This window comes from Mus musculus, chromosome 9, assembly GCF_000001635.26.
Source record: "Mus musculus strain C57BL/6J chromosome 9, GRCm38.p6 C57BL/6J".
NCBI lineage: Eukaryota > Metazoa > Chordata > Mammalia > Rodentia > Muridae > Mus > Mus musculus.
In genome coordinates this window covers 101,108,484-101,127,654 of record NC_000075.6, presented here as the reverse complement: position 1 = coordinate 101,127,654, position 19,171 = coordinate 101,108,484, and the positions used below count along the sequence as shown (strand labels likewise).

The following is a 19,171-nucleotide window of genomic DNA, read 5'->3' as shown; positions in this document are numbered from 1 at the left end:
CTGTATTAAGTAAATGGAAGTGATAAAGGCCAAAATATCATCTGTTGGTAAAATCAGTGCACAATTCTTAAAACAGAAAACTGGAGAGAAATATGGGGTTTTGATCTGAAAATACAAGATAAAAAGCAAAATAATTGGCTTTTTTTTTTTTTTTTTTTGGTTTTTCGAGACAGGGTTTCTCTGTAGTCCTGGCTGTCCTGGAACTCACTTTGTAGACCAGGCTGGCCTCGAACTCAGAAATCCGCCTGTCTCTGCCTCCCAAGTGCTGGGATTAAAGGCGTGCGCCACCACCGCCCGGCTAATAATTGGCTTTTGAAAATGACTGATTCTGGAATTTAAAAACAGATGGCAGAAGGGACCTCCCATTGTGTGTGTGTGTGTGTGTGTGTGTGTGTGTGTGTGTGTGTGTGTGTGTGTATTTAGTCGTGAACCTATCTTTTAATGACTGAGCCATCTCTCCCGCCCTCCATTGTTTTTTCTAATAAACCTTTATAAGCTAAGCATAATCTGTAACACACATGTAAATTTACTTTAAAAGAACCTCTACCAGGTCCATGCTAACAAGCATCTCCTTCATCCTAGCATTGAGTACTGGTTCCGCTGCATGGATGTGGATGGAGATGGCATACTTTCCATGTATGAACTAGAGTACTTCTATGAAGAGCAGTGTGAACGGATGGAAGCCATGGGCATTGAGCCCTTGCCGTTCCATGATCTGTTGTGCCAGATGCTTGACTTGGTGAAGCCAGCTAGTGATGGTAAGGCCAACGGAACAGCAGTTTACACTGTCGTCCTTAAACAGAATGGACACAGAGCTCTGTCGTGTCCTGATGGATTTAGCATTCCAGAGTTGCCTTTACAGGCTTCCCAGCTACAGAGAAATGTAGTTTCTCTCTGACTATGAGTGTCAAATCCATTATTTAAGAAACAGAATTTCTATAAAGAAAAGAAATAGATTAGTGACTCAAGAGGCCTGGCAGTGGGAGGACTTCTTGAAGAAACTACAGTTCTTTGCTGGGTGGGGGGTGGATAATGTTACAGTGTTGATGGTTATACATCATGAATGTACTTAAAGCCACTGGCATGTACAAGTTAAAATTTCTCACCTTTTAAAAAATGCAATTTGTAGTAAAATGGACATATACATATACTTTTCAACATCAGTGAGTTTTTCTTTTGTCAAAAGAGCTGCCAGTGACCTTTACAGGGTATACTTGTCTTTCATAGGCAGAATAACTCTGCGCGATCTGAAGAGGTGCAGAATGGCCCACATCTTCTACGACACTTTCTTTAACCTGGAGAAATACTTGGACCATGAACAAAGAGATCCTTTTGCAGTCCAGAAGGTAACATAACAGTATACATTGAAATTGAACTCTCAGAGCTGGAGTACCAAAGGTATATATGCTGCATATTAAATGGTCTGTGCATATAAGCTTTCTGTATTTAAAGAGACAGTGTCTAAAATACCTGATCCCATATGAAAAGGGAGAATAAAGTCTGAGCAGAAGGGAGGGGAGGAAAGGGATCATCTGAGTTCAAGCCCAGCCCGATGGACCTAGCAAGTTCCAGGCAGCCAGAGCGATGGAGAGAGAGACCTTGCCTCCAAGTAAATGAATAGATACTAAGAAGGCATCTCATCCCTTAAGACATATTGCAGTTTAGGGAACCTCCATCTCTAAGTCCTTGCTACCTAGTGGGCTATATTGATTGCTGTAGGTAGTTAAATACCATTAGAAATTAGTTTCAACAAAGTAGTTTTGAAAAAAATGTATCAGCTACACTGACCTTGGGTTAATTGTGCTATGCACTTTCAAAATAGTGTGGTAAATAGATTTACCCTTCTAAGTAATAACAGAACTCCGTAACACACAACTTCAGATAATGGAACACTTCTTCAAGTATGATTCCTGTGTATGGCTATCAATTTTAAATGTTCTGCATAAGACTAGAGACACGCTTCTTTGTCGTGAGCAAACATCTGTTAGACCATCAATAAACCCTGAATGGAAAGAGAACAGGCTTCATATAGTTGTCCTCTGATCTCCACACACGCATGCACGCTCACCCACTCAGATCATGTAGGCACACACAAAGAAAAACCACAAATTTCTTTTCCTTTTCAAGAATCATGGAGCTGGAGAGATAGCTCAGAGATTAAGAGTACTTGCTGCTCTTGCTGAGGATCTAGGTTCAGTTCCCAGCACACATATAGTGACTCACAACTGTCTAAGTCCAGTGTGCCCCCTCTGACTTCTGCAAATGCTAAAAATATACATGATTCACAAATTAATTCTTTTTTTTTTTAAAGATAGAATCATGACCAAAAACATGCAAGCTGCTTATTAGCACACAGAGTTTTGTAATTTCGGGGCAGATTACTGTGGAACGTTGCCTTAGTCCTTCTTTTACTGTATTAGAATACTTTTCAGATAGGTTTTCAGCAGCATACACTTGTGATATTTATAACATAAATATACCTACTTCCAATTTCTGCCTTTATTCTAATTCTTCCTTTTAATCAGGATGTTGAAAATGATGGCCCTGAGCCATCTGACTGGGACAGATTTGCGGCTGAGGAGTACGAGGCTCTCGTAACTGAGGAGTCTGCCCAGGTTCAGCTCCAAGAAGGGTGAGTGCATCTCTTTGATTCTGTCAGGGCTCTAGCAGGGCTGCCCATGTCAGAAATACTATAACTACCATTAAAAAATCCTTCTCTATTTTTTCCTCTTTAAATAATATTAAAGCGATGTATCCGGCTTAGCTCTCTTACCTTGGATGACATGGCCCCAGTAGTCTTCTCTTACAATCCTCACTGACTGCCTGACATTCTCATGCCCCATTGCCTTTAACAAGTCACACCTTTCATGGAATCCAAGATCACGGAGCACAACTCTGTAATAGTCAATCACCCCTGCTACAGACTTGAACCTCCCCTAAATGATAAATGGATCATGTGTTAAATGAACCTTTATCAAAGTTCCATGTATAGATCATGCTAAGAAAGAAAGCTCTCCAAAAATTGTACTACTTGGGACATTTCCGCAACTGTATCATTTATCGGTTTTTTCCATTACTTTCTATGACTTCTTGAGAAATTCCTTATAATTTTTTTCTTAGACTTTGTTGGAACTACAAATATGCTATCTACATCTGATGTATGAGAGTTACGGAGCTCTGAATTCATATTGCAAGGGAAACGACATTTTCTTAACTCATAATGACTCATTTTTATACTTTGTAATATTCTACTGTATATATCATATATGCATACTGTAATATTTTACTGTTGTATTATTACTTTGTACTCTTCTCATTGATGCTATATTTTTAACATTTCACTGTTACAAATTATGGTGTTTGTGGAATTATCCAGTGTACATATCATTTAATATATAGGATGAATTCTCAGAACACACCAAGTAGAAAAGTGTACGCAAACTAGGTGGTTGTCAAGAGTCTACAAAGAGATAAGGGATGTTATAGAAACCAAGCAATGATGGATGCAGACCCTCAAACTATGCAACAGTTTCCATGTCTTAGCCTAAAGGGACAAGGACATGAAACACCAGAGCCAAAAATAGTAGCTTTGTGAAAGGGCCCTGACAAGTTTAGAATTTGCCAAACTAGGAAACTCACCTGTGAACAAGCTACTAGAAACACACATGCCACTCTCTTCATGTCCTCAGCAACTGGTGATGGCACCTCTCGACTTCCATAAGACCAGGGGACATCAGGTCAGCCTCCTGGAACACAGAGAGAAAGGATAAACAGGAAATATGCAGTCCAGTAGGAGATGTGAGATAGTCCTCCAAGGGGTAGTGCCTTCTGCTCCCTCCCGCCCCAGCCACAGCCCCGACCGCCGCCACAGCCCCCAGCCAACCCCACTGTCAAGGGCTGAGACTGACCTTGATCTTTCTGTTTAGATTTAGTTATTTCATGTGTGTGAGCACACTGTAGCTGTCTTCAGACACCACAAGAGGGCATCGGACCTCACTACAGATGGTGTGAGCCACCATGTGGTTGCTGGGAATTGAACTCAGGACCTCTGGAAGAGCAGTCAGTGCTCTTAACCACTGAGCCATATCTCCAGCCCCTGACCTTGACCTTGTTGTCCTCCGCCCTCAGCCACTCTAGCACCAGGAAGAGGACGTGTTACTTATACCTAGACCATGCTGTCTTCAGGATCTTATTTAGCAAAAAAACTAAGGTTTCATATGTGAAATTCTTTTTTTAATAAAAAATGGCATGAGGAGGAGGGTCAGAAGCCAAGTATATCCAGGGATACTAATAATAACTGATGACAATTGTGGCTTGTCTCTTTACTGGAATGCAGCAATGATTAAAGGTCTGATTTGCCTCTTCTATAGGGTAGCTTTGTTTCTTGTTTTCCACTTTTTTAAATTATTTATTTACATTCCAAATGTTGCCACCCTTCCTGGCCCCCCTCCCCGAATTTTCCACCCCTTCACCTCTCCCCCTTTGCTTCTGAGAGGTGTTCCCCCACTCACCCACCCACCCCCAGCTCACCCCCACCAAAATCCCCCTTCCCTGGGGCATCAAGTTTCTACAGGATTAAGAGTATCCTCTCCTGAAAAGATCAGACAAGGCAGTCCTCTACCGAATATGTGCCAGGGGCCACAGACCAGCCCAGGTATGCTCTTTGGCTGGTGGCTTAGTCTCTGAGAGCTCCCAGGGGTTAGGGTTAGTTGACATTGTTGGTCTTCCAATGGGGCTGCAATCAGTCCCCTTCAGCTCATTCAGTCCTTCTCCTAACTCTTCCAAAGGGCTCTCCAACCTCAGTCCAATATCTTGGCTATATCTTCCTCTGAGTCAGCTGCTGGTAGAGCCTCTCAGAGGACAGCCATGCTAGGCTCCTGTCTACAAGCACAACATGAAATCAGTGATAGTGTCAGGGTTTGGTGCCTGTCCATGGGATGGATCCCAAGTTGGGCCGGACACTGGGTGGCCTTTCCTTCAGTCTCTTTGTTCATTTTTGTCCTTTCATTTTCTTTAGATAGGAACATCTGTGTCAAAATTTTTGAAGATGGGTGGGTAGCCCCATCCCTCAACTGTGAGCTTTGTCTGTCCACTGGAGGTGGTCTCTTCAGGTTCTATCCCCACTATTGGGCATTCTGGCTTAGGTCACCCCCATTGAGTCCTGGGAGCCTCTCACATCCCAGGTATCTAGGACATTCTAGAGGTTTCCCTGAACCCTACCCCACACTGCTGCATATTTCCATTCATTCTTCTGGTCCTCTGGACTTCTCTCCTGTCTCCCTCCCATACCTGATCCTGCCCCCCTTTTCTCCTCTGCCTCCCGTCTCCCACCTACTTCCCTCTCACCCTGTGCCTCCCATGGTTATTTTGTTCCCCCTTCTAATTGGGATTGAAGCATCTACACTTTGGCCTTCCTTCTTGTTAAACTTCATATGGTCTGTGAGTTGTATCATGGGTATTCTGTACTTTTGACTAATATCCATTTATCAGTGAGTACACACGATGCATGTCCTTTTGGGTCTGGGTTACCTCGCTCAGAATATTTTCTATATTTCCATCCATTTGCCTGCAAAATTCATGATGTCCTTATTTTTTAATAGCTGAACAGAATTCCATTGTGTAACTGAACCACATTTTCTGTATCCATTCTTCGGTTGAGGAACATCTGAGTCATTTCCAGCTTCTGGCTAATACAAATAAGGCTGCTACGAACATAGTGATATACATAGTGATAACATAGTGATAATACATATTGATAGTGATAATACATATACATAGTGATAATACAAATAAGGCTGCTACGAACATAGTGAAGCACCTGTTCTTGGATATGGTGGAGCATCTTTTGGGTATATGCCCAGGAGTGATATTGCTGGGTCTTCAGTATTTGATATGGTGGAGCATCTTTTGGGTATATGCCCAGGAGTGATATTGCTGGGTCTTCAGTATTTGATATGGTGGAGCATCTTTTGGGTATATGCCCAGGAGTGATATTGCTGGGTCTTCAGTATTTGATATGGTGGAGCATCTTTTGGGTATATGCCCAGGAGTGATATTGCTGGGTCTTCAGTATTTCCAATTTTCTAAGGAACTGCCAGGTTGATTTCCAGAGTGGCTGTACCAGTTTGCAGTCCCACCTGCAGTGGAGGAGTGTTCCTTTCTCCACATGCTCACCAGCATCTGCTCTTGCTTGAGTTTTTTATCTTAGCCATTCTGATTCGTGTGAGGTGGAATCTCAGGGTTGTTTTGATTTGCATTTCCCTGATGACTAAGGATGGTGAACATTTCTTTAAGTGCATCTCAGCAACTTAAGATTCCTCTGCTGAGAATTCTGTTTAGCTTTGTACCCCATTTGTTAATTCGGTTATTTGGTTTACTGGGAGTCTAACTTCTTGAGTGCTTTATAAATTTTGGATATTAGCCCTCTATCAGAAGTAGGGTTAGTGAAGATCTTTTCCCAATATGTAGGTTTCCGTTTTGAACTATTGACAGTGTCCTTTGCCTTATAGAAGTTTTTCAGTTTCATGAGGTCCAATTTGTCAATTGTTGATTAGAGCCTGAGCCTTTGGTGATCTATTCAGGAAATTCTCCCTTGTGCCAATGCATTCGCGGCTATTTCCCACTTTCTCTTCTATTAGATTCAGTGTATCTAGTTTTGTGTGGAGGTCCTTGATCCACTTGAACTTGAGCTTTGTAGAAGGTGATGAATATGAATCAATTTGCATTCTTGCACATGCAGACTGCCTGTTAGATCAGTGCCATTTGCTGAAGATGCTTTCTTTTTTCCAGTGTATGGTTTTGGTTTCTTTGTCAAAGATCAAGTGTCCATAGATGTGTGGGTTTACTTCTGAGTCTTCAATTCTATTCCACTGATCGACCTTTCTGTCTGTGTATCAATAACATGGAGGTTTTTTTTTTTTTTATCACTATTGCTGAATTGTACAGCTTGAGATCAGGAATGGTGATTCCCCAAAAGTGGAAATAGTCAAACTTAGGGCTGAAACCAACCAATTAGAAAGATAAAAAGAATCATCAAAACAAAGAGCTGATTCTTTGAGAAAATCAACAAGATAGAAAAACCCTTAGCCAAACTAACTAAAGGGCACAGACACGGTATCCAAATTAACAAAATCAGAAATGAAAAGGAAGACATGACAACAGAAACTGAGGAAATTCAAAAAATCATCAGATCTTACTACAAAAGCCTATACTTGACAAAAATGGAAAATCTAGAGGAAATGGATGATACCAGGTACCAAAATTAAATCAAGAGCAGGTAAACTATCTAAACAGTCCCATAACCCATAAGGAAATAGAAGCAGTCATTAAAAACCTCGTAACAAAAAAAGCCCAGGGCCACATGGTTTTAGTGCAAAATTCTACTAGACCTTCAAAGAAAAGCTAATACAATACTCCTCAAACTATTCCACACAACAGAAACAGAAGGAACACTACTTAATTCATTCTATAAAGCCACATTTACTCTGATACCTAAACCACACAAAGACCCAACAAAGAAAGAAAACTGGAAAGAAGAAGTCAAGGTTATCACTACTTGCAGATGATATGTAGTGCATATAAGCAACCCAGAAAATCCCACCAGAGCTCCTACAGCTGGTAATCACCCTCAGCCAAACGGCTGGGTATAAAACTAACAAGTCAGCAGCCTGCCTTTATACAAAGGATAAATGGGCTGAGAAAGAAATTAGAGAAACAACACCTTTCACAATAGCCATAAATAATATAAAATATCTTGGTGTAACTCTGACCAAGCAAGTGAAAGATCTGTATGACAAGAACTTCAAGTCCCTGAATAAAGAAATCGAAGAAGGCCTCAAAAGATAGAAAGACCTCCCATGCTCATGGATCAGTAGGATTAACATAGTAAAAATAGCCATCTTACCAAAAGCAATCTACAGATTCGATGCAATCCCCATCAAAATTCTAACACAGTTCTTCACAGATATGGAAAGAGCAATCCTCAACTTCCTATGGAAAAACAAAATACCAAGGATAGGGAAAATAATTCCCAACAATAAAATATTTTTTTTAATTTTGAGACAAAATTTAATTTTCTGTGTGGCCCTGGTAAATTTTTTAACTAATTAAAAACATGTCACAAGATGAGGGAGGTATAAATAAGCCTGGCCTCCAGCTGCCTTACAGCAGTGGCATAAAATAACAAATAATAAGAATTCAATCAATTTAAATATAAAAGTAAGCCTAACCAAATACAACAGAGGTTCTCAACCTGTGGGTCAATGCTCCCTTTCACACAGGGGAACAGGGCTCACCTAAGACTCACTTAAAACACTTAAAGTTACAGTACAATTCATAGTAGTAATTAAAATCATAAAGTAGCAATGAAAAGAATTTTGTGGTTGGGGGTCACCACAACGTGAAGAACTCTATTAAGGGATTACAGCATTAGGTAGGTTGAGAACCACTGTACTAAAAAGATAGAAAATAAAATACAATCTGCTGGAAAATAGACTGTAAGGAAAACTAGGATAAAGAGAGGGAAATTATGTGTAACAATTAAAAGAAGGCACAGAAAATACACATGTAAGTTTTATTAGCACATCTTGGCAGATATCCTAGAAATCTACTAAGGCAACTAGGAGAGCTAATGTTAGTTGAAGTAACCAGCTAGAATAGTAAAGGCAAACGTAAAATCGTTTCATACAGTCACAGAACATACACACACAGCACAGACTCAAGTCATAATTAAAGCAGATGTTTTTAGATCAATGAATGAGAAGGGCTAAAGTTTCTTATTAAAACGGTTCAGTTATGGAATAATGACCACCACAAAAAACATTATTTTAATAATTTAAAAGCACTCCTTAAAAAGCTTTCTTGGGGCTGGAGAGATGGCTCAGTGGGTTAAAAGCACTGACTGCTCTTCCAGGGGTCCTGAGTTCAATTCCCAGCAACCACATGGTGGCTCACAACCGTCTGTAATGGGATCCGATGCCCTCTTGTGTGTCTAAAGGCAGCTACAGTACTCATACACATTAAATAAGAAGATAAGCTTTCTTGATACTATTAGACTTCAGAGACAAAAAAACAGAGGTGGGGAATGAATCCTATTGTTTATAGACATTGTAAAGTTCCTAATTTAAAATAAAAATTGTGAGTTTTGTTCATAAAGCATTTGCAGAATACATATTAGGATACAAAACATCCAAAAAATAACAGTACAGACTAGCTTCTGATTAAAAGGAGGTGGACCGGATGCATGCTGCAGTCTTCAGCTTCCACACCACGTACGTACGTACGTACGTACGTAAGAGTTACAGCTGGTTCATGCCTGAGACCTCAACATCCCAGAGACCAAGCAACTAAACCATGTGTTGGGGACAGCTGGTACATAGCAAGACCCTGGCAATGGAAGATGACAATTAAGAAACAAAACAAAAAACAGAATCACCTAAAAGAAGAGACACTTGAAGTAGACACTAGAAGATGGCGAAAGATGGGGAGCAAACAGGACCAGAAGGAAGGAGCAGACAGCTTTTTGTAGCAGAATACAAGGGGTAATTGTTACAGATAATGAGAGCAGCACTTAGTGATCCCCACCTCATTTGACTAAAACCTAGAAACAAGGAGGACACCAGAAGCAGCATTCACATAGGTCTAACTCTCTATCCCATCCTATCCCTAAAAGAAAGGCAAAGGTGAAGACTATGGGAACTTGGAAGGGAAAGAGCAGCCACCCACACACTTAGCCACACAGTCAGACTGGGCCATCTTTCCAACCCTCTTCCCCTCCCTAGGCAACCAGCAAGGCAGAGGCAACAGTCTGTTCCCAACAACAAAGAAAAATGAACACACAGCAGACAGTTGAGAAATACCAACAAAGTACAGTATGAGGGCATTCACTGTTGGAAGAAGTTAATACAGAGATAGAACAAGGCATCAAAATGAGTGTTCAGAGGAATGTAAAAAAGTACCCTTAAGGGCTGGTGAGATGGCTCAGTGGGTAAGAGCACCCGACTGCTCTTCCGAAGGTCTGAAGTTCAAATCCCAGCAACCACATGGTGGCTCACAACCATCTGTAACAAGATCTGACGCCCTCTTCTGGAGTGTCTGAAGACAGCTACAATGTACTTACATATAATAAATAAATAAATCTTTAAAAAAAAAAAAAGTACCCTTAAAAATACAGTTAGTGTCTTAGAAATGGGGAAGTTCTTCTGTTATTGGCTGTCTGTTTGTTTGTCTGTTTGTTTGTTTGTTTGTTTGTTTGTTTTGTTTTAGGGGTGGTTTTTTAACGGTTCCTATGTTATGGTGCACATCTGAAGATCAAAGATCAACTTTTTGACATAGATTCTTGCCACCTTGTAGGATCCTGAGATCAAACTCAGGTTGGGAAGCCTGGAAGTAGGTGCCTTTACCACTGAGCCATCTCACACACCCAGAAAGTAATGTTTCTAATGAAAACTGCTGCATGATACCGAATGGAATGGACAAGGTTGAAAACATTATTTGTTGTTTTTATTGAAATGCTGGGGTTTAAAAACACCTCTAGAAAACAATAGAAATAATTTCTAGAATTTTAGCAAATAAAGGATGCACATGAGCAAGAATCAGCATTTTTTTCTTTCTCAGCCCTGATTATAAGTATGTCAGATCTTGTAGGTCCTGTTACAATTATGTGGCAGATGCAGATAAAATAAAGCAAATGCATGCAAATTCCAATAGAACTTTAAAAATAAACTCAGAAATAATCACATAGTGTTTCACATCACAAGTTATTCCTGTGATTTTTCTTTGAAATTAAAAAAGGTAAAAGTATTCTTAGCTCATGGGTTGTACGAAAACAGGTATGAAGACAGAGTTGGCTTATCATATAGCTTGCCAACCCTCCATGAGTGTGAATTCATCACACAAAATAATAAAGAACTGAAAATCTTTAGCAAGAAAAATACATTACCCACAAAGTGACTGCAAAAAGAAATTAAGCAACATGATATTAGTTATTTCCCTCCATTCTGTGATCAAATGCCCTACAGAAACAGCTGAAGGGATGAAGGGTTTATTCTGGCTCACAGCTCCAAGTGCTTTAGGCCCTCATGGCATCAGAAGCCAAAGGCAAAGCAACCCTGAGTCCCCCACCAGGAAGCACAGACAACTGCTGCGCTGAGCTCCATCCCCCTTTGGTTCTGTCCAGGACTCCAGCCATGGACTAGTGATACCACATTTACATCACCTCATCTTACCTTATGTATAGATAAAAATCCCTCCAGTCAAGCTTAACATCATGAATACCAAGTACTAGTATGAAAATAACCTTGGGGGCTGAGGAGATGGCTCAGCAGTAAAAAGAGCACTCGCTGTTCTTTCAGATGACCCAGGTTCAGTCCCCAGCACCCACATGGAACTCACAACTGACTGTAATACCAATTGGTTTTTTGGCCAATATGTTTTTCTGGCCTCCAAGGACACCATACACAATAGTACTCTTACATATAGGCAAAATGAACAAACAAATCATTTTTAAAAAGAAAACTTTGAATTCAGGATTCTGCATCTTTTCAAAATGTGAGTTTCAAATACCACATTTTGGAGTTCATTTACGCAAATATTTACTTCTTAAACAGAACAAATCATGAAAATAAATGGGACCTAAATATAGTAAATGGTGAAATACTATAAGCTGCTGTGGGCTGAGGGTGAAGCTCAGTGGGATATCATGTGCAAAGCCCTGAGATTAGTCCCCAGCAACCCTCCACTCCCCAAAAAGGAAATTAAGTAATGAAATATAACAGTTTCCTGTTGCAGTGATAAAACACCATAACCAAAACCAACTTATAGAAAAAAGGAGTTTAATTTGCCTTATGATTCCAGAGATCTAAGAGTCTGTCATAGCAGGGAAGTGTGAGGTCCAAGAATTCAATATATGAACCTATGGAAAACAGATCTCTTTCAAACCATCACCTTTTTTTTAAAGATTTATTTATTATTATATCTAAGTACACTGTAGCTGTCTTCAGATGCACCAGAAGAGGGAGTCAGATCTCATTTACAGATGGTTGTGAGCCACCATGTGATTGCTGGGATTTGAACACCGGACCTTCAGAAGAGCAGTCAGTGCTCTTACCCACTGAGCCATCTCTCCAGCCCCCCATCACCTCTTAATTATACACAAACAATAGACAGATTGTTGATTTCAGTTAATTCCTGGAAAATAAGAGGAACAAATTACTAATAGTTGTAACTCAGATAAATCTCTCAAAACAAAACAAACAAACAAACAAACACCACTGCAGTGATTAAGAGCACAGACTGCTCCTGCAGAAGACTGGCATTCAGTTCCAAGCACCCATGCCAGGCAGTTCAGGCTTGCCTGAAACTGGCTATGTAGACCAGGTTGACCTTGAACTCAAAGATCCACCTATTTCTGCTTCTCAAGTGCTGGTACTAAAAGTATACACCACCAAGCCCAGTTTATTTTCTATGTGTGCGTGCATGCCCACAGAGAACAGAAGGTGGTAGAATATTCCTTGAGGCTGGAACTAAGAGGCATATGTGACCACCCAATGTGGGTGGTGAGATCCAAACACCAGTCCTCTAATAAGTAATGCAAGAACCATTCTTAACCTCCGAGCTATCTCCCAGCCCATCTTTTTAACCTGCCTTAAAGAAAGGGCGTGGGGGACATCGGGTCTAAATACCTACTATGTTTGAGTAACACAAGAGAAACTTAGTATCAGTTAAAGAGAAAATACAATTGGATTAAGCAAAAAAATATTTCAAATTGTGGTCATACTAAGAGGAGTACCAGTGTGCTTGGAATGAAGATGAGGCAAGGACACAGGAGGGAAAAGCAGGCAGAGGTCACAGGTAAAGGAAGAGGAGGCAGGGACACAGGTAAAGGGTCACGAGAGGCAATGCAGCCACCAGCTCTAGTGAAATTCAAGCAGTACATATGAGATACGCTTGTCACAGACCTCTCGTCTCATGTGGTGAGAGATAAGGCTTGCAGGACACATGTGGGAGTTGAGGTCTCTAGGGAAGAGAAGACAAGCAGCCTGGGCAGCAGGCACGAGAATGTCAGCAAAGGAAACGGCGGCCTGTCACACTGGTCCAGAAGCTGCTGGGTCAGTGCCTGAAAGTCCAAAGGTTCCAACCTAGGCCTTCACCTCAAGAAGAAATAGAGAAAAGTCAGGGATAAATGTCACGCAGAATTGCCAGATCCATATTAGAAAAAGGAAGAGTGTTAAGAGGCTTAGGAGCCACTCAGAGCTGGCCCAGTCACCAGCTGCACAGGCTACCTGACTCCTCCAGCTCAGTTCAGAAAACTTGGTAACTGCCTTCCAGAGGCATTGTGAGAATCGGAGATAGTGCCTGTAAACACCTGGCATCCAGCTACTGGGAACAGGTGCTATGCCTACCCTGGGTAAAGTTAACAAACAGCACACACATGAAATTTGGAGTTAAGCAGTACTAAGCTCAAATTCTTGCTCCACTGCTTACTAGTGTGATCCCAGATTTCCAAGCTATAGGATCCCCTGCACAATGAAACCTCTCTAACACCAAGCTATTTTAAGATTTAAAGAAGACAATGTAAATAGCCAGGTGGTGTTGGCACTCAGGAGGCAGATGCAGGCAGATCTTGATCCCAGCTTGGTCTACAGAGTGGCTTCCAGGATAGCCAGGGCTACACTGAAAAAACCCTGTCTTGAAACACCAATTAAAAAAAAAGGAGGAGATGGAAGAGGAGGAGGAGGAAGAGGAGGAAAAGGAGGAAGAAGAGGAAAAAGAGGGAGAGGAGGGGGAGGAGGAAAATAAAATCTTAGAGCCAAGTTCTTTGTAATAAAAAGTAGTAGCACTTGGGAGGCAGAGGCAGGCGGATCTCTGAATTCGAGGCCAGCCTGGTCTACAAAGTGAGTTCCAGGACAGCCAGGGCTACAGAGAAACCCTGTCTCGAAAAAACAAAAAAAAAAAAAAAAAAAAAAGAAGAAGAAAAAAAAGCAGTAGCTATTTACTTCTACAACTTCTATGGCCATGGCCATATTTCCCTACCCTCTTCCAGTAGAGTTTAGTCAGCTGTAAGTAGCATTCTTCACCCAGGCTGTTCGCTTCATTCCTAGAGCACAGGACATGGCATCACTGATACAGTAACTATCTGTGTAAACAGTGGATTGTGAACTGGAATGTGTAGTATGTCCAAGAGAGCCTGGCCTGTGAGTGGAAACAGATGGACTTACTCATCTTAGCACCGGACTGTAGGCTTCTCTAAGGCAAACCACCATTTTTCTGCCTTCTATGTATCCGTATCACCTGATAGACTGTTACGGAAGTGCCTGAGCAAATACTTACCATAGGGCACAGAGCAACAGTATTCCACCCAATCCCACAACAAGGATGTCTTTAGGAAGCCCAGCACATACAACCTTCCAAAAGTACTAACAGTCATGGATTGCCCTTTTGTCAAGCTCTACTTCACAGCAGATAAATGACTCCAGGCCTGAGGTTGCAGACGCTGCAGACAAACATGGCTAGCTGACACACAATCACAACAAGGACCAGCATAAAAATTCAACCCAGGAATGAACCCAGGAAAACTAGAGTCCCTATCTGAGGAAAGGTTATGCAGTTATTTATAATTAGCATCCTTATTTTAACTTACAACAAAATAAGTTAGAATTCCAGCACCTGCACAGTCAAACAAGAGTTCCCAAAAATACCTGTAACCTGAGCTCTAAAGCAGGTTGCTGGCCTCCAGCCTAGCTGAGAAAACGGAGCCCCAGTTTCAGGAAAAGAGACTGTCTCAGAGAAAGTTGTAGAACATAACAGAAGAGAACACCAACACCCTTTCCTGGTTTCCACATGCATAGGCAATGGGGGCCCAGACAGCTACACATCCTAACTGAATAAGGTGCAGGTGTGGGGAGCATCAGGCTGAGTCAGCAGGCAAAGGTGCTTAGTAAAGGCTATAAGACCTGAGTGTGATTCCCCAAACCCAAATAACGGTGGAAGGAAAGGACCAACTTCACAAAAGTTGTCCTCTGACCTCCACACATTACCACAAACACACTTAGCAACCACGCATACACACACACTAGTTTTAAAACACCTTTGGTCAAGCAATAGAAATAGCTATTATGTATGCTTCAGCACACCTAAGCAACAGTGTCACTAGCGTTCAAAGCAGACTCTACTGCTTTAGAATGTCCCCTAAAGCAGTGACTTGTCCATTAGGTAGTTTATGGTCCAGACATAGTCACACACACCTGTAATCCTCAGACTTGGGCATTTGAGGGGGGAACACCATGCATCTGAGGTGAGCTTGGACTATATAAAGAAACCTTATCTTTAAAAATGGGGAGGGGCAGTATTTTGTTTTGATTTTTAGGAGCTGGGAGGATGGCGCAGCACTTGTTGCTCTTGCAGAGGACCCAGATTTGGTTGCCAGCACCTACATAGCCACTTGCAACCATCTAAACCTCCAGAGCCAGGGCACCTTGCACCCTCTACTGGCCTCTGTGCACACGCAGTAATATGCAGACAGAACACTCATTTAAAATAGAAACTATTTTAACTTTTCTACTGAGTGTTCTTAAAGCAGATCAACTTTCTGAGACAGGAAAGTGAGATGGTAGACATTAGTAACTTTTATTGCATGTGTGTGTATGTGCGAGGAGCATAGTCATACTATGCATGTCACTCTCTCCTTCAGGCCAGCCATGGCTACTTAGTAGGACCTTTCTTTTTTTTTTTTTTTTTTTTTTATGAATACAGTTTTTTTTAGATTTATTTATTTATTATATGTAAGTACACTGTAGCTGTCTTCAGACATACCAGAAAAGGGAGTCAGATCTCATTACAGATGGTTGTGAGCCACCATGTGGTTGCTGGGATTTGAACTCAGGACCTTTGGAAGAGCAGTTGGGTGCTCTTACCTGCTGAGCCATCTCACCAGCCCAGTAGGACCTTTCTTAAGAGAGAGATGAGACTAGGGATGTGGCTCGGTTGGTAGAGTACTCGTCTATCATGCACAAAGCTCCCTAAGTTCTAACCCCAGTATTATTGCAAAAGCTGTGTGGTAGTGCCTGCCTGGATTCCCAGTACTAAGAAGAGTGCAGAAGTGGGAGGATCTGCAGTGAGTTAAAATATAATCAAGCCACACTTCCACTTCTGGATTATAAAAGGTTCCCAAGTAAAGAACTAGTGACTATTCTGTGTTTGTACCCACCATGTTGGAGATTTCCCACAGCAAGCCCTGAGTCAAATAGTCTAGCCATTTGTTTCTGTAAATAATCAGAATTTCTGAAACTTGGCCCAAACCACAACTCCCCGTCAACACCTGAAACTACATATAGACCTTTGTCACACCATGTATGTGCCAAGAGCAGCTCTGTAAACTCTTAGTGTTTCCATCCCAGGATTTGCAGAACCAGCATAATATTTTTCCCTTAAAAAAAAAAAAAAAACTTGATTATTTGAGTGAAAACTTCAGGAAAGCTAGGTTCCAAAAGTAGGAATACTGCTGACAGAACTTTGCACATTGTCTGCCTTTATACTTTTGTGCTAACAGCATTCCTAAGAAAGCTGCTGTTTTATGCTTGTGAACTGAACTGTGGGCTGCTTCATCCTGAGTCCCTGCTCACTCAATGTTAACAGATAACACCTCTAAAGCAATTGGCTTTATCAAGACAGGGTCTCACTATGTAGTCCTGGCTGGCCTAGACTCAGGAGACCCACCTGCTTCTGCTCGTATGTACTGGATGGGGGATGGGGAAAGAAAGAAAGAAAAGGAAGGAAGGAAGGAAGGAAGGAAGGAAGGAAGGAAGGAAGGAAGGAAGGAGAGAATGCACACCTACAGGTACTTATGGGGGCCAAAGAAGCTGTCAAATCTTCTGCAGGTGTTGTTACAGGTAGCCATAAGCCACCAAAAATGGGTGCTGAGAACGAAACTCGAATTCTCTGCAAGAGCAGTAAGCACTAATATCCATTGAGCTATACCTCTGTAGCCTAGAATGAAGAATATTTTATCTCAGATAAACAAATGGAACCCTCCGCCGGGCAGTGGTGGCACATGCCTTTAATCCCAGCACTTGGGAGGCAGAGGATTTCTGAGTTCAAAGCCAGCCTGGTCTACAGAGTGAGTTCCAGGACAGCCAGGGCTACACAGAGAAACCGTGTCTCAAAAAAACAAAACAAAAAAACAAATGGAACACATTTTGCCAGAAGGACAGGTATTTTGGGTAACTAGAAAACAGTGGCACTAAACCCCAAAACTGTAACTAATCCCAAACATGACTAGGTATAGCAGCAGCAAGGGGTCCATGGCAGAAGGGAAACCAAGAAATCCAGTCCCTAAAAAACTTCAGCATTCAAGCAAGAAAGCAGGAAGCAGCAGCTGTGTCCATAGGGTACAATGTGTTGAGCAACTGGCTGGATTCCAAGATGGGAGGAAGAAAGGTCACTATTGGGATTCTGCCTCACTACTGCAGGAGCGTGAGTTCAGGCTGAGGAATGCTGTCATCCTAGGAAAGGCATCTAGTCGGCAGCCAGACGTGTAAGGGCTCTCAGTGTAGCCAGAGGCTGAGGTTGGACAGAGAGGGTTAGAAGCACACAGAAATGGTGTGGAAACACAAAAAAGATCAAGGTTACCCAAGAGTACAAATGAGTTTAGTCCACAGCCTACTTCACAATGCTGGGATCAGGCTCCAACAACCCCACTAGTTCTAAGATGGATGACCATAAGGTGGCCTCTGGCAAAGTGTGTAAGTTTAGTTCTATCCTTAGACTGTTCTAACTACATGCCCACCAGATCCTCCCAGTTGTAAGTCAAATGTATCCCCAGATATTGCCTTACTAGGTTTCCACAACACTAACCAAAATGACAGTTACTGAATCAACCCTTTTGGTTTGGCCTTTTGTTTTGTAGCCCTGTGTGGCTGGCCTGGAACTCAAAAGTATATACCAAGATATGCCCCTGTCTCCAGAGTGCTGGAATGGTGTGGTACCTAGCTGGTGTTAGGGAAATGGTGTTAGGGAAAGGGGGTTGTTTTTATTCACAAATAATCTTGCCCTCAATAGGGTTATGTGTCACAATCATGCTCAGATAAGCCCTAGTACTTCTCTATAAAACATGAGCTACATTTAGTAGTTTCTGATGTATTAGACCCTGATCACCTCCAGCTGGTGGTACTCATGAGGTAAAGATATTAATGTAGGGCCAGGTATCATGTCCCAAGTCACATACTGACCAGACCCAGATTAGAATCTGACCTTAAGAGTCTTGGCTCCAGAACCCACATTTTACCCCTTTAGCCACCATTCCAGGTTGTCTCTCTCTCCCAGGCCACCAGAGCTAGAAGAGGCTGGTTCCATTTCATTCCAGCATTCCTGTAACATTGTATCCCAGCATTTGGTTCAAGCTCAGCAAAATTTGAGTTCAGATATTTACTGAATTAGTATCACTTCTGACTTAACTCTGAAATAGGCCTTTTTCTCAGACTTGCACTGAGGTATTAAGACACTAACAGCTTGCACATAACAAGGTAGAGACCAAGGAAAGAAAAAATGTCCCCCATTTTGACAGGAATAAGCAGTCCTGATTTGTCATTGTTAGAATTAACTTTGATCACACTCCACACCTTGTAAAGCAAGCTTACCAGCATAGCTCACTGCAATGACATATCCGCCACACCTCAAGGATGAAGTAATGGAATAGAAACAAATTAAGAACATAGCTGGGGTATCTGCAGTGAACAGGCAAGCATCACCATGAGCTAGAATCACGGAAGTTTTTCTAAACATTAGGTAGATAATTTTTTAAAAAATGTTTCTCTACTCAAATTATGTTTGGGGGAGGGGCTGTGAAGTAATGGCTCAGTGGTGTGCACATTTTGCCCTTACAAAGAACCCAAGTTTAGTTCCCAGCACCCACATGGCAGCTCACAATCATTTGTAATCCAATTCCAAGGGATCCAATGCCCTCTTCTGATGCCTTTCTGGGCATCACACACATGGTACACATGCATACATGCAGGCCATACACTCATACAAATAAAATTTACAAAAAAAAAAAAAGTTTAGGGTTAGAGTATGTGGCTCCAGAATAAAGCACTTCTCTAGCATACCAAAGCTCCTAAGCTACACCAGTGATGTCAAGCACTGTTAACACAGAACCTAATTCAGCCAATGACCTTAT

At 41.7% G+C, this 19,171-nt stretch overlaps 1 protein-coding gene across 6 annotated transcripts in view; it reads left to right on the top strand.

The window, feature by feature from the left end:
- Ppp2r3a (protein phosphatase 2, regulatory subunit B'', alpha) overlaps positions 1–19,171 on the top strand; it is a 146,844-nt gene that overhangs the window by 124,178 nt on the left and 3,495 nt on the right. For 4 of the 6 annotated variants that reach the window (NM_001161362.3, NM_172144.3, XM_017313347.2 and 1 more), the window contains 3 exons: positions 583–758; positions 1,228–1,346; positions 2,526–2,632. In NM_001161362.3, coding sequence (NP_001154834.1) covers positions 583–758; positions 1,228–1,346; positions 2,526–2,632 — 402 coding nt within the window. Of the gene's footprint in view, positions 1–582; positions 759–1,227; positions 1,347–2,525; positions 2,633–2,747; positions 4,368–19,171 lie in introns of those variants that run through there. The other 2 variants (XM_017313349.2, XM_017313348.2) reach the window with 2 other exon arrangements.